This window comes from Barbatula barbatula (genome assembly GCF_947034865.1).
Source record: "Barbatula barbatula genome assembly, chromosome: 12".
Classification (NCBI taxonomy): domain Eukaryota; kingdom Metazoa; phylum Chordata; class Actinopteri; order Cypriniformes; family Nemacheilidae; genus Barbatula; species Barbatula barbatula.
In genome coordinates, this window is record NC_136775.1 from 855627 (window position 1) to 869828 (window position 14202).

The window sequence follows — 14202 nt, forward strand, 5'->3', positions numbered from 1 at the left end:
TTCGTAATAATTATTTAAGTAATAACGTTAAATACAAGAACAATGTAAAACAAAACATTAAAGGATATTTATTATTATATGCAGAGTTTTTCCTGCATTCAAAACTGTGATTTTAACTGCAACAAACGATTATTTTATTGTCGGCTAATCTTACGATTGTTTTTCAAGTTAGCCGACTAATCTAGCGATTATTTTCGGTTGGTCGACTAATCTGATGATTATTTTCGGATTAATCCAATAAAGAAAATACAGTTTTAATGTACATAAGTACTGTATTTAAGGTAAAAACATTTTAAAATGTGAAATACTAGAGCATGACTCAAAGTGTTAAACTCAGTTTAAACTTGCGCATAGGACCTACGCCGTAGCCTCTACTTCTGTGTCGACAGGCAATGGCCGCTAGGCATCAGTGTACATGCACGTGTTGTGTAACCAAGACAGGAAGCAGCTAGTTTGAGAAGCATTAGCAGCGATAGCGGCAAGTTAACAGTCACTTTTGTTGCAGCTTGAGATGTTAAACACAGAAGAACAAATCATTTACTCAGATATTTCAGTCAGAAATGCGTTTGAGTAAACATAACGCTATCGCTGAGTGTTTTGACCTGAGGGAGGGGTTTAAACTGACCAATCACAGCGTTGAGTTGACGTGTTGTTTAATTTTTGGAGGGGTGCGCGTCAGGCTAGGACACAGGGCACGCGGCTCTGCGTAGGCTATAGCGTAAATCCTACGCACGAGTATAAACTGAGCTTTATACTAGTCACAGCGAGTTCACTAGGGTTAATGAACATTATACATTGTGGTCAGAATGACTCGCAAACGAATGACTCATTTCAACCAATTAGTTTGAACACTTGTAACTAGCGCATATAAAAGATCAGTGAACCACAAGAGAACGCAGGATGTGAATGAGCATTTTTTTTATTCATTCATTTTCAAGTATTACACTTATAATTAACCACAATAAAAATATTTAAAAAAAAACTAATTTAGTAAAACTGGTGATTTCAGTTGACTATTGTGGGCTGAAAAGTTAGTTGAAATGATAAAAAGCTTATGGTTGATTTTAAGCTACTTTTATGTTGGTTGGATCAATTTTGATGTTTTAAGTAACTTAATAATTGTCATTTTCATCTCATTTTTAGAACTTTCATATGTTGTTTCTAAAGTGTTTGGTTAATCCATTTAAAGGGACGGTAGGCCTACACACGCAAATGTACAAGATATCCATCTCCACCTCATGTTGAGCCAAGGAAAGCCCTGATATCACATTATTATATTGACAGCGTTTAGAACGAAGAGAATCTGGCCCATCTGAATGAGTCTGGTTCAACCCAAAACTCTCTAGTAGCACCTCATGGAGATTTTTCTCTCGTCATTCTGTGATGACAGATACGAATATTATATATAAAACAATACAAAGCTATTCTGAAACAAGGACGTTGATAAAGCACTGCAAAAATGAAATTCAGTTTGAACTGTTTCGTTTTCAAGTCCTGCCACGAAATCAGTCAAGCATTTTCCCCCCGGACCCAACTCAAGAGGCTTGGAGCTTAATCAAGTGGAAATTGGGGAAAAGCGACGGGGGAAGAGGGGCAGTTCGGCCGGATAGAATGAGCCAATTGTTCGACTTTCTCTTTTGAGCTCTCTTTGATGTCAACACAACAAGCCCAAACAAAATACACAAATGCCACCAACCTGTTGCTCAGACGCTGAAAAAAACTGAACACACAAGAATGATGTCCACGAGATTTTCTGCAGAACGAAATCTTCAATAAAAGCAGTTTGTTGTACATCAGCGCTCATGCTTCAAACACACAAGCAGATGTATGTATTGTAAAATCTAAGCTTCTCTCTTCTTTCCTAATTCTCCCTTCAGCTTGTCAAAAGACTGCAGACAAACTCCCAGCGCCTCTATTGTGCTGCCGAGCTTTTCTCATGCATGTGTTTGAATGCAAGTCAGGCTGAAGATAATCACATTTTCCTAAGAAAGGCTTAGTCGTGCAAAGTAGAGCAAGTGTCTCTATACGGGCAAGAACACATGAACGGACCTTCAGCATAACATCTTCAGCAAAAGTGTACAAGTGTCAACCTGACACGCGCATGACCATAACCACAGATCAGTCGATATGCTTTCATTTAAGAAGTGATGCTGATATTACCTGTTTAATACAATTTAAATGCATACAAAACTTCAAAATGTTAAATACAAAGAAAGATGTATTGCACAAGTTTTGCAAACAAAGTTGCATCTATTAACAAAACCCTCCATTAGCTCATAAAATGTGCATGTGATTAAAAACAATTAGCATCACGGTTTGTCAAACACTCTGACTATGAGACAATAAAGTACGTCAAGTGCCACAACATTGTCTGGACTTTCCTACCTTGTTCTGTATGCCGTGCGAGTGTTGAGAAGCAGCGCGTCCGCGTCTCTGCTGCGCGCTTGTGCGCAAATGAAGGAATGCGTGTGACCGTGTGAAAGTGGCAATGCTTAACTTGCATTATTTTCCCACTTCCACCCCACTCCCAATGGAAATAGGCAGTTGTCAATGGCAGAGGAGGATCTCTCCAGCAGCACATTTGCATTTGGCAGACCCTCCTCTCTCCATTCACACATGGCATTGTGTGGCCCGGTCGGGGTCCTCATTTGGCCCCCGAATAAATCCTCGCTGCGCTGAAACACACCAGCCTTATAAACATTTCTACGACACTGTTTAGTATGTAGTCTTCAGAACTGCACCAAATACATCTGAATAAATACAGAAAAAGTGAAATTTAAAGAAACGGCATAAAATATTCTTTAGTCGAAAGCAACCATTGTCACAGTAGTTTTAGAGTTATCGTTTGGAATGTATGACACTTACTCATGGTTTTACTGCAGTGACCATAACTTAACTACAGTGTAACCACATATCTACCGTTGTCTCACTTTACTATATTTGGAGTAAACCTATGGAAATACACATGGTTACTACACTTTTACGATAAAAAAGGTTGAAATTAGATGAAGAGGGCTTGTATTTGGACATTAAACAAAACACCAAACATAAAATATACACTTGTTGTGGAAATGGCTTTTTGTCTGTCACCAAAGCAATAAAAGCATGTGTTTTGATTCTTGTTGTTCACAGCCCAGTATTCACTAAACATCTAGTGCCATCTAGTGGCTTCCCATGAATAAGACACACTCAATGAATATCATTACATAAGGGACGTTTAAGAAATAAAACAAAAAAAAACACGAAATCAAGCATCCAAATAAATGTGTCTAATTCTCTGTGACTTTTAAATGAATCGTTCTTGCCCGGTCCAATATGGCGGCACCGATGACCCACGACGATCGCAAAGCACAACACCAAAAGTTTGACACGTAGGCCTACAAAAGTAAACAAATGCGATCAAAATCACATGAACTTTGCATAAAACACATTGTGGATAGCAAGTGTTTGTCTCGGTTCCGAATAAACCTAAATTATAATATGTGTCGTATTTTCTTTGACCTTTTTGTTGAGTGTGTGGCTTTCCCTATGAGGCCGTGTCGACACCAAATCTGTCAAAGGAATTTGTCTCTATTAACGTTGATAAATCCATACTTTGCTATTTCAACTTGCACAGTTAAGTTGTTAGTCAGCATTGGCATTACATGTCTTCCTGATGTCAGAACAGATCTGAGATCAGACTCATTCACCAGGCCACGTCATCAGTCGAGGCCCGCAAGGTTTAAGCCAATCAGAAAAGTTCTCTAATTTTTTATTTATATATTTTATTATTTCGTTTAAAGACGGTTTAATCTTTAAAACAAAAAACCCTAGCCCCTTATATATACGTTATTTATTTATTTATTTATTTATTTATTATTTATTTTCCATTTAATTTTTGTGTGTATTTTATGTACCTGCAGCCGTTTTGTACGTTTTAATGGTAAGAACTGTTATTATTGCCATATTGTTTGTACATGAATATTTGTTCAATAAATAATAATACAAATAATAATAATAAAAATAATCTTTAAAACATAAGCAAACGTTACTGCGCATGCGCACTTTGGTGATCCTACTGAGCTTCCGGTACACGTTCACAAAGCGACTGTAGTTTATTTCTGATAACAATCAAAAGAAACCGAGAATAATCATTTTATTTCTAACATTTATTATTGAAATTTAACCGCTAGATGTCAATGTACCATACGGTTTCTATAAATGCGACCGAACTATAGCACCCATTCAAAAAATTATTATTATTAAGACACTAGCCAGACACAAACCGGAAGTTAACTAGGGGTCAGGCGCGCGCAGGTACAAAACGTTCTTTTAATAAACTTTTTGTTGAAAATTCTGTACTTAATTTATCATTTGTATGTGAACATGTCTTGTATTTCTTTCAATAAAACACCTTTTTGTTTGTTCTTCAATAAAAAATAGGCAGATCTCAAACGCACTTGATATCAACTATTAAGTATTTATTAAAATATACATATATATAAAACATAGATGCACAAGTATAAACCATGATAAATATGCATATGCTGTATAATGATACATATGTTACTCTTCATATAATTGAATTTCTTTTTAAACATACATGAAGACATTTTTGCATTAAAACTGGCAGTGGTGATATTTCCTTTGGTATTTCACTCATGGTGGGTCTCCCAAAGGAGAAATAGCCTTTCTCCCAGAAAAGCTACAGAGCAGCACCGTTCACCTGAGATCCAAGAAAACCTGACAGAGACACACAAAGACCGAGACAAAAAACAAACATCATCGTGGCTTATTGTTTATCGTTTTACATTATATGATCCTAGCATGCTGGTTTGTGTTCGAATACATTTGATGAAATATGACATCTGCATTTTTGAATGATGGAAACCATATTACTTCTCTGGCTTATACTGTTCTTCCGTGTACTCAACATCACTTTATTTCTTTTTAGTCTTTTGTAATATTCTGATAACCAACGAGGTAACTTCCTCAACGGATTAATCTATTTTTGAGGAAAACATCACAAACATTAGTGAGTATTAGAAATCTTTTTGGTATGACAGTGAATTCTTTACTAAGCAATGACTAATTATAGACCTTTACTTCCATCAGGTTCATTTTCAGGTCGATGTGTGAATAAAGTGTAAGTGCGTGAGCTCGACCAGACTATATTTCTGAAAGTCTGAATCCTGCTTTTATAGACTTAGCTTCTTAAATACAAGCAAATTCATTGCTAACGTTTACTGCACGACAGGAATGACCTTTGTGATCCTGATAGTTAAAGAAATCCCAACTTCTGCTGTTTGCATGAACGGATCCTTGTGTGGATTTCAGATGATGGCATGTGACTCAAATAAACATCCAGAGCTTTGCTAAAGCAGACCGTGCGTAGATTCCTTTTTTCCAGCGGGTGACTCAAAGTCATGTCTGGTGATAATGATGATAGTGGTGATGATGATGATGTTCGTGGTGATGATGGTGCTCGTGTCTTTGTACAACCGGGACCACAGGGCCAGTCGAGTTGCCAGGCGACTGCTCGCGGTCCAGCTGGGATGGTTTGGAGGGGGACAGGGCCGGTTCTCTGGTTTTGGATCTCAGCCTCTTACTGTGGCTGTGTTGAAGAGGGTGCTGGTGACCCGGCTGAGGCTGTTGTGGGAGGTGGTACACGTCCTGACCCCCGTGGCCCTGTAGGCACTTGTTGATCTTTCCTCCTCCACCGATCACCGCCTGGTTGCCGCCCGCTCCTCTGGACGTCCCTTTGGGAGATTTGATGAACTGGGCTCCGCGTACACGGCCGTCCAGAGGAACACAGTGATCAGGGATGACCTGAGACCGGCGATGATGGACGTGAGCTTCGGGCTCGTGGGACCGGGAGCGATTTTGGGATTGTTTTCCGCGTGAGGTCTGCTCCGGCTGGGCCGCAGGAGGAGAGGAACCTGTCAGAGAGACGGTAGAAATCTGTTAGAAGAATTTCGTAAATCATTTTCTATGATTTCTATGTTCACAGTGCAAATGTTGTCATGTTTGGAGATCTTAAAAACATGTTTTGAATTCTCTCTGTGTACAACAATCACGTCTGTAAAATTAAGTTCTTACTGTCAAATCTGGAGGTGTAGTTCTCTATTCCTGCCAGATCCAGATAGTGATTTCTTCTTTCTGTGTTTTCATCCACACAATAGTGATTGTCGTGAGGTTCAGTACTCTGGCCCCTATCAGAAACAATCCCATCATGCTTTGAGACGAGGTCGGGCAGACAACGAAGGTATTCTCAACATCTTACATTGTGTCTAAGTGTCTATGTTTCTAAAATCAGACCTCAAGCTTTTCTCAACAAATGTCTATATTCCAAAATTCTATATTTTTACTGTACATCAACAATTGAGTCGGATCTGTTTGTCTTTTAGGCCATTTTAGTCAAATCATCAAAGATAATTTTGACCATTTAGATAAATGAAATAACAGAGAACAAATCATTTAACATCCTCTCTCTCTCTCTCTCTCTCTGTTTCTTTCTTTTAAGATTCAAGATTTAACAATCATGTTATTGGCTCTCCAAAGCATGGAAACATTAAATACACATATTTTCAAATAAATCCACATGTTAAAATGTATATAAGAAACTACTGTATACAATATATGCTGATTTATCGGATCGAATAATGTCAGTGTATATCGTCTCTCTCTCGTGATGTGTAATGAAAGCACATTCTCATGTTCTGCTCACCTGACGTGTGACTGCTGTCTGTCGTCTGCATGCGACGGCTCGATGCGACTCAAACGAAATGCGTCTCTCTCTGACGTGGAAGAAAAACCGATATATTCACATAAAGTATTGAAATAAAAAGCTCACATGAATGTATGTACTTCACTGAATGCGTGTGTACGAGTGTGTCGTGGAGCCTCACCTGTCGCCGGATGTTTGCTGTCTTTTCTGCGTGTTGCAGGTTCAGGGGTGACGGACAGTTTGACGCGGAGGGTCTTCCTTTTGCTGTTACAGGACTGTTTGACGGATGAGTCCACAACTTCATAGATGCTGTGCATCAAACTGGACATGTCCTGACACACAACAGACACGCAACATCTGAATGAAGTGAAACGACTGTTTCTGAACATGAAAATCATGATGCGTGAGCATGTGTGACACGTTAACACAGAACCTCATCTCAGACTCTCAGAATACAAATACGGTGCTCTTGCATCCCCCTAAAGGACATTTCATGACATATACATTTATAATAATCCTCAGTGAAAATATTTAATATTACTGGATTTACTGAATATATCCGCAGTTGTAGGTGTTTATGTGCTGCGGATGCCGGATGTGTGAAATGTGATTTTCTACCTCCTTTGTCACTTTTCCGCTGTTGTCAAAGTCGTAGAGGGTGAAGACCCACTCGTGCCTGTTATCTTCACCCACAGACACATTACACTCCACGTCCTGAAAAAAACACAAACAGCAACAATCACACATGACCAGCAGGAGGCGCCACAACCATCATGCAACCTTACTGATGTAAAACTTCTTGTGATTCATTTAAGATATTAAAGAATCAATAAAAGCTTTTTTTTCAGGTCATCTCCTTAAATGCTATCAGATCTGCTGAGATCAGACACACGCGGAGGTTTGCAGGTAGAATCTTGTAACACGCCGATAATTGGACAAGCCAGATGATGATGCTGCAGGCGTCTATATGTGTATCTACATGCTCTTATTATTATAAAAACTGCTTTTTCTGCAATTCTACAGTTTTCAACAAATCTGCTTTTATTAGTAATATCAATACATAACTGTATTTAATGTTGAATCAACCACCAAATGAAATGATGTTTAATTGTGTGTGTTCGAATGACATAAACGAATGTAATGATTCAATAACAAATAAATAATGCACTTTCTTTCTCGTAGGACAGTTTGACAATAGTATAAGTGTTGGACGTGATGGACGTACATCTATACTGATGCGCTTGTGTCCTCTGCAGGTCACGTCCTTCACTGCATCAGAGTTCAGATAGGAGAGCAAACGCTCACATCCCTCCACTCTTTCTGGAGGCAGAACCACTGAAAACACACACAATGAGCACACAAACTCAACACAACACTTCAGGTGGTATGCTTGGGCTTCCATCACACAGACTTATTTTAACGGTTGTTAAAATATCACTCATTTTAAATGGATTACTGCAAAAATCATTAGCATCTATGTTCATTTTTAACCCACGTCTGCGTCTGTTATGGCATTTTAAAAACGATGTTGTTATAAAATAAACTTGTAACCCACTGCTTCACTGCTTTATTGCTTTTATAAAACTGTCATTCCATGTGCGTGGCAAGGTTTCATTAAATCAAGTAAATAATGATATTAAGGCTATGTTATGTGGTCATGCGTTACATATATGTGTAATTTATAACGGCTCAGCCAATCAGAATCAAGGACCAGAACTGACCGTTTTATAATTATATGTTATTAAACTATGATCTGATCCTCCTAGATACTTTTTTAACCTTATTTGACAGAATTTACTATATTTAATACTATAGAATCATATGCTATACTTGCAATATAATATAGTGTACAGTAAAAAAAGCTTTACATTTAAACAATTCCTATAATTATTCTCAGATACACTGCACTGATGAACGCTAACCTCCACATAATGCATACAGCTCAGGAATATACTGTATAAAAACATAAACACAACTCATAGTATGTTCCTTAAACCAGTGGTTCTCAAACTCGGATCCAGGGGGGCCACAGATGTTTATAATAGATAACATATTTTATGCAATCAAACATCAGAAAAATAAGCCCACCAACCCAAATAATTGACGTTTCACTGAATATGTTTTTGCTTTGATTAAAATTCTAAGTTTAACATTATAAGTATTTATTTGGAGGAAGCGATGCACTCTACACAGAGAGCGCCTAACAATAGAAAAGTTTGAGAACCTCTGGTGTGGAGGGTAAACGTGAGTACATACCCTCTAGAGGGCAGCGATGATCTGATATCTGCCCATCCTTCAGCTCAATGCCCTCACACTTCTGTAAAACAACATAAAGACACACAAGAGAGATGGGTTAGTCGATCACATCTGATGCTTTTCATCCTCCCCGACGGCCCAAAGAATCTCTTTGAATTCAGACCTCAAAAGCAACAACGGTTGGGTTCTGGGAATGAAAATCCCATTCCTCTCAAGAATGTGACTGTTGGTCTTCTCACCGAGACCTCACAAACTCATACAATGAATCCACGGACCTATTCAGTTTTTTGTTTTGTACTATTTTAAACTTTGTTAATACATTAAAAAAACATTTGATACACTATCAGTTGTGAATTTGATCCAGAAACGTCTTCTGTAGTGGGATGGAAGGGGCACATCCTGGAACTGCTGGAGTATGATTGACATCGAGACAGAGTTACACGCCGAACAATGCGTCACCACAAAAATGCACTCGTGTACAAATCCAAACCTGCTCACTAGTATACGTCGGGAAAATAAGACTGATGGCACAACATATCAACACCAAAATCAACATCTCAGAAGACATTAAAACGGAAAACATTATTCTACTTTCACAATGTGTCCTCATGTTATGAGAGAAATAAGATGCAGATGAAGGCTCCTATAGGTCCTGATAAAATCACTTAGGATAAAAGTGTCTTCAAATATAAGAATTAAAGGGGTCATATGATGCAAATATAGCAAATGTTTTTTCTGTGTCTTTGGTGTGTTATAAGTTACACTTAAAATTGCAAAAATGTAACGGTCGAAACAAAAGATGCGTTCTATCTAAAAGCGAATGCTCATCCAGACCTGCCTGAAACGCCTCGTGTAGCCACACCCCCACAAATCTACATCAGCTCGTGGTATAACTTGACTAAGACCGCCCACATGTAAACACAAGTAAGGTGGGCGTACCTGTCAGGACAAAGGAACCTGATGTTCCAAATATGCTAAGAGCCGTTAGATTCACGTCACGCGCTTGCAGTATTCCACCAATCACTGGGTACCGGTTAACTGGCCAATCACAGCACACATCGCTTTTCAGAGCCGTGAGCTTTGTAAAAAATCAGCGTGTTTCAGAGGCGGAGCAAAGAGGAAATACAGAAATGCAAAGTGTGTGGAAAATACAGCATTTTTAACCTTAAATCGTGTTTACACAGTGCATAGGACCCATTTAAATGAATCAAAGTATGTTTTCATATCATGGAAACTGCTGATGTTCAAACTGATGTTTACTGGTTCATATAAATGACAGATAAAGGTTTTGCAGAAATACACTTTAATTAATACTCAGAAAGGTTATAAAACCCACAGCTGTCTTGAAGCGAACACATTTTTTCGAAGCATTCAAACCTCAGCGTGTTCATTAGCACCCATGGCAGTAAATACATCCGTGAGCCGCACACAGACTCAGACCGCCCTCAGTATTTTAAGGGCTAACACATGCGATTTTACCCATAATGCCTCACCCACTGAGAAATGTGTGGACCATATGCTTCATTAAGAGCATGGTTCCAATCCCCAGAGCCTTGTTTCTTTATTGTGGACCTCTGGCACTCAAAGCACGAACTCTGTGTTTAGATCAGAACAAAGACACTAACTGTGTTGAAAGGCACATCTTCAGACGGACTCTCTTTGCAGAAAAAGCATGTGATGACTCTGAACGGATCTGATCTCACAGCATCTGAAACACAGATCTGAGAGAGAGATGTTTGTTCAAACCTCTTTCAAGATGCTGCAAAGCTCTTTAGATGTGACCGGAAAACTCAAACACACATCACATGACACGTTTTTAAAACATTTACAAGAAACAATAAGCAAATCTCTATGCACATGAAATAAAAAAAACAAATGAACACAAGTAACGTAAACTAAGATGGAAACTTCAAGGAAACTCGCAAGAAGGTTTGAAACAAAAACATGCATGCGAGTAAACACACGTAGACTCTCCAGAGATGAGAATTCATTATTAAACTATGAAGCGAATCACACGTCTTGTATTCTTGAGCTGTGAAACGTGAGAGTTAGTGGAAGTCTTGATAATTCACATCAGATGTTTGTGTTTTTAACACGTTCAGGAAGAGGCCGGCCTGTGCTTTCAGATGAAGGATGAAAACGAGACATTTGGCGGCATAAGCAGTGTTTTTCACAAACATCTGGCGCAGGCTGGATTCTGATGCATTTAAAGCATTATGGGATGTGATTTTTCAACCCGTTCTCTTGACCAACTCGTCACATATTTGAACATATAGTGCAATTCTTAGCATTTCATAATCATTTGTGCATTTAATATTTTGTATCACCAAACCCCACCCTAAACCTAACCACTACTCAACCATATAAAACACAACACGCCAATAAAAGTACAGTCACAGGTTTTTATTGCACAAACTGATCAAAAGCCCTGTTAAAGTACAAACAACTTGTGTCGCAAACCTTTTTGCACCGAAGCCTTACGATAATTTGATATGAAGATGCCGTGTCCGTGAATGCAAGCTGTCAACTCACATTCAAAAAAATAAAACAGAACATTAGCTTGATGAGGTTGATCGCGGGATCCAATACCGTTTCACATTCAAAGCCAACGAAATGACACGATCAGTCACGAGAACGCGGGAGAGTCAATGACATCGAAGCTGACGTAACTCATCTTCTGACGGCCATTTTGTTCTTTGGCTTACAGGAGATTTATAGCAAACCCCGAAACATCATTACTGCAAATTATATACAATATACTTTTTCATAACGACGGTAATATAATAAAAAATTACGCCGCGTGGCGCTGACCAAGCGTCAATACTGTATGTGACGAGATGGATTTTTATATACTGACCAACATGAAGTTTAAAGAAAGTATTTTCTAAAGTAAAGTGCAGTAAAAAAACAGGATACTAAAGTGCTTTCGAACCTTATGATATATAGTAAAGCAAACTACAGAATTCACTACAGTTCATCAAGTCATAATAGTTTATATTACAGAATACTGTATACAAAGTCTAGGAATTACTGTAATATACTACAGTTAACTATAGTAAATACTAAAGTATACTACAAATTCTTTCATGTGGGGACAGAATTTTTCACGTGCCTTATTTCTAAGTCACTTTGGATAAAGAGACGAAGGTGCGCTTTCCGGTCAGGCACTAGTTTAAGCCAGGACTAGGCCTTGGTTAAATACATTTTAAAACATACTTTGCATAAAACATTACTGATGGGCATCTTGAGACAATCGCATTGATATATTTTAAGATAAGTTGTTTGCGATCAAGGCACCTTGAACATTTAAGTTAGTCAGGGACTAGGCTTAAGTCCCGTCCAGGAAACCGCCCCTAAATGTAAGAACAGGTGAGATCATACAGGTGTCTATATTTCAATGTCAACACTTAATTCACATTAATTGTTTATTACAAAACGGTCAGTTCTAGTGCTTGATTCTGATTGGCTGAGCTGTGTTCTCAGGCGTTATAAAACACCCCGATTCACAACGGCTGACCACACCACATAAAACCATGATAAAACCTTCCTACACATATGGAATAACTCCGCTTCGCGTCATGCCACAATGCCCTTAGCTGTTAAAAAATGCTTATTGCTTTATTCTTCACTTTTCTTTACGTTTATTTTTAAGGAGTTTCGAAAGAAAGCAAAGTTTAAACCCGAGTTGTGAAAGAGCCGCCTACGAGCCTAAACACTGCCATCTGCACCAGCTCCAGATGGTCAAAGAGACGAGCGACCTTTCACCCAGAGGTCAAACGTTAGGCACAGTGTTCTCTTGCAAGACATGAAGACCCGACTCATAGAGATCTCAGAGGATACAGACAAACAGCAGCTGTGCTGCGCGCTCAGATGTTTGAAGTTCTAGAGGCCTGTAAATCTCCGCCGGTCGGTTCCTTCCGCTGATGTGAACCTAGCTTTGATTCCGCCTGCTGAAACACTGATGCACTCTTTCCATTCTTATCAACACGCCGATATTCATCTGATGGAGAAAATTGGCCTCATTTTGTTGTACCCACCACAGAACGACCTGAAGGGCCGAAGTTCTGCTGTTTCACATCTGAGACGTGATGGCACCGAGCCACAGCTTGTGTTTGTGCCTGCATGGGACGGATGAAAATCCCATGAGATTTCACATTTCTGCATCTGACTAGCGTCCGTTCGGTTTCCTTTAATGGAAAGGTAATAGAAAATATCTCACCTATAGAACGACATTGATTGTGACACTAGTTTTCTTACAAACTCTAAACTGTGTTTCTTTTCCAAAGAAGCGCTTCTGAATAAACGTCAGCTCTTCGTTTGTGAACGTGCTGGAGGTGAAGAGCAAACTTTCAGACTGCTGTCTACCAAACCTCAAGCGGATGTCGGGCTTCTCAAGCTTCACGGATCTTCCTCTCAAATGTGACCTCGGTGGTTAGAGCGTGGCGCTAGCAATGCTAAGGTCATGGGTTCGAACCCAGGGTTTGCACATACTTATGAACAAATGTATAGTAGAATGCAATGTAAGTTGCTTTGGATAAAAGCGTCTCCTTAATGCGTAAATGTAAATTCTAGAATGTTTTGTGTGGTTTCTGTGTAAGATTTAAAGGCCAGTATGAACGCAGACAGTAAACTTTGCGTGAACACCGAACAAACGCCTCTAACGTGAATCCACGAGTACATTTGTGACCCTGGATATTTTCAATTATAGCGATATATTTTGAACAACCAAACAGTATTTCTGTAAAAAGAGATTTTCGGATCGCTTTGAACAACTTGTTTAACTAAAACTTTAACTAAATCCGACCGAAAATGTGTTGTAACAGTCAGATGACTCCAAGTAACGTGTTTATTTTTATAAATACATTCCAGTACGGACGTTTGTGATGTTGTTGTCTCACCAAACATCGTGTCACCTCCTGCATGATGTCAATGAAACGTTGAAACATTTGAAAGAGCGACATGAGGATGGTGAGCAGAAACACATGGACGGAATGAAAGCGAGTGAGGTTGTGGATGATTCAGACAGATGTTTCTCACTTACATGTGATGGTGGGAGAGTTTCTGCACAGACCCCTCAGGGCCTCTGGAACGGGTTTTGTGTACAATCATTTGACTCTCAAAAGAGACTGAAACTGAGCTTACATTCCAACACAGCAATGTGGGTGTAAGTGCTGTAGCATACCTTCAAATTCACTATAATAAACCTCAATATTACAGTGTTTTTGAAATTAACAATGGTA

The 14202-nt window shown here is 38.9% G+C and overlaps 1 protein-coding gene across 1 annotated transcript; it reads right to left on the reverse strand.

Annotated features, from left to right (window-relative positions):
• Nucleotides 1-4441: 4441 nt before the first annotated feature.
• On the reverse strand, nt 4442-13923 carry nkd2b (NKD inhibitor of WNT signaling pathway 2b; the record flags this gene model as incomplete). The annotated part of the gene is made up of 9 exons (XM_079468975.1): nt 4442-5918; nt 6079-6191; nt 6707-6776; nt 6888-7038; nt 7325-7420; nt 7932-8041; nt 8963-9023; nt 13000-13080; nt 13861-13923. 9 exons carry the CDS (start codon nt 13921-13923, stop codon nt 5404-5406), a joined length of 1260 nt encoding a protein of 419 aa, XP_079325101.1. The 3' UTR covers nt 4442-5403.
• Nucleotides 13924-14202: the final 279 nt, after the last annotated feature.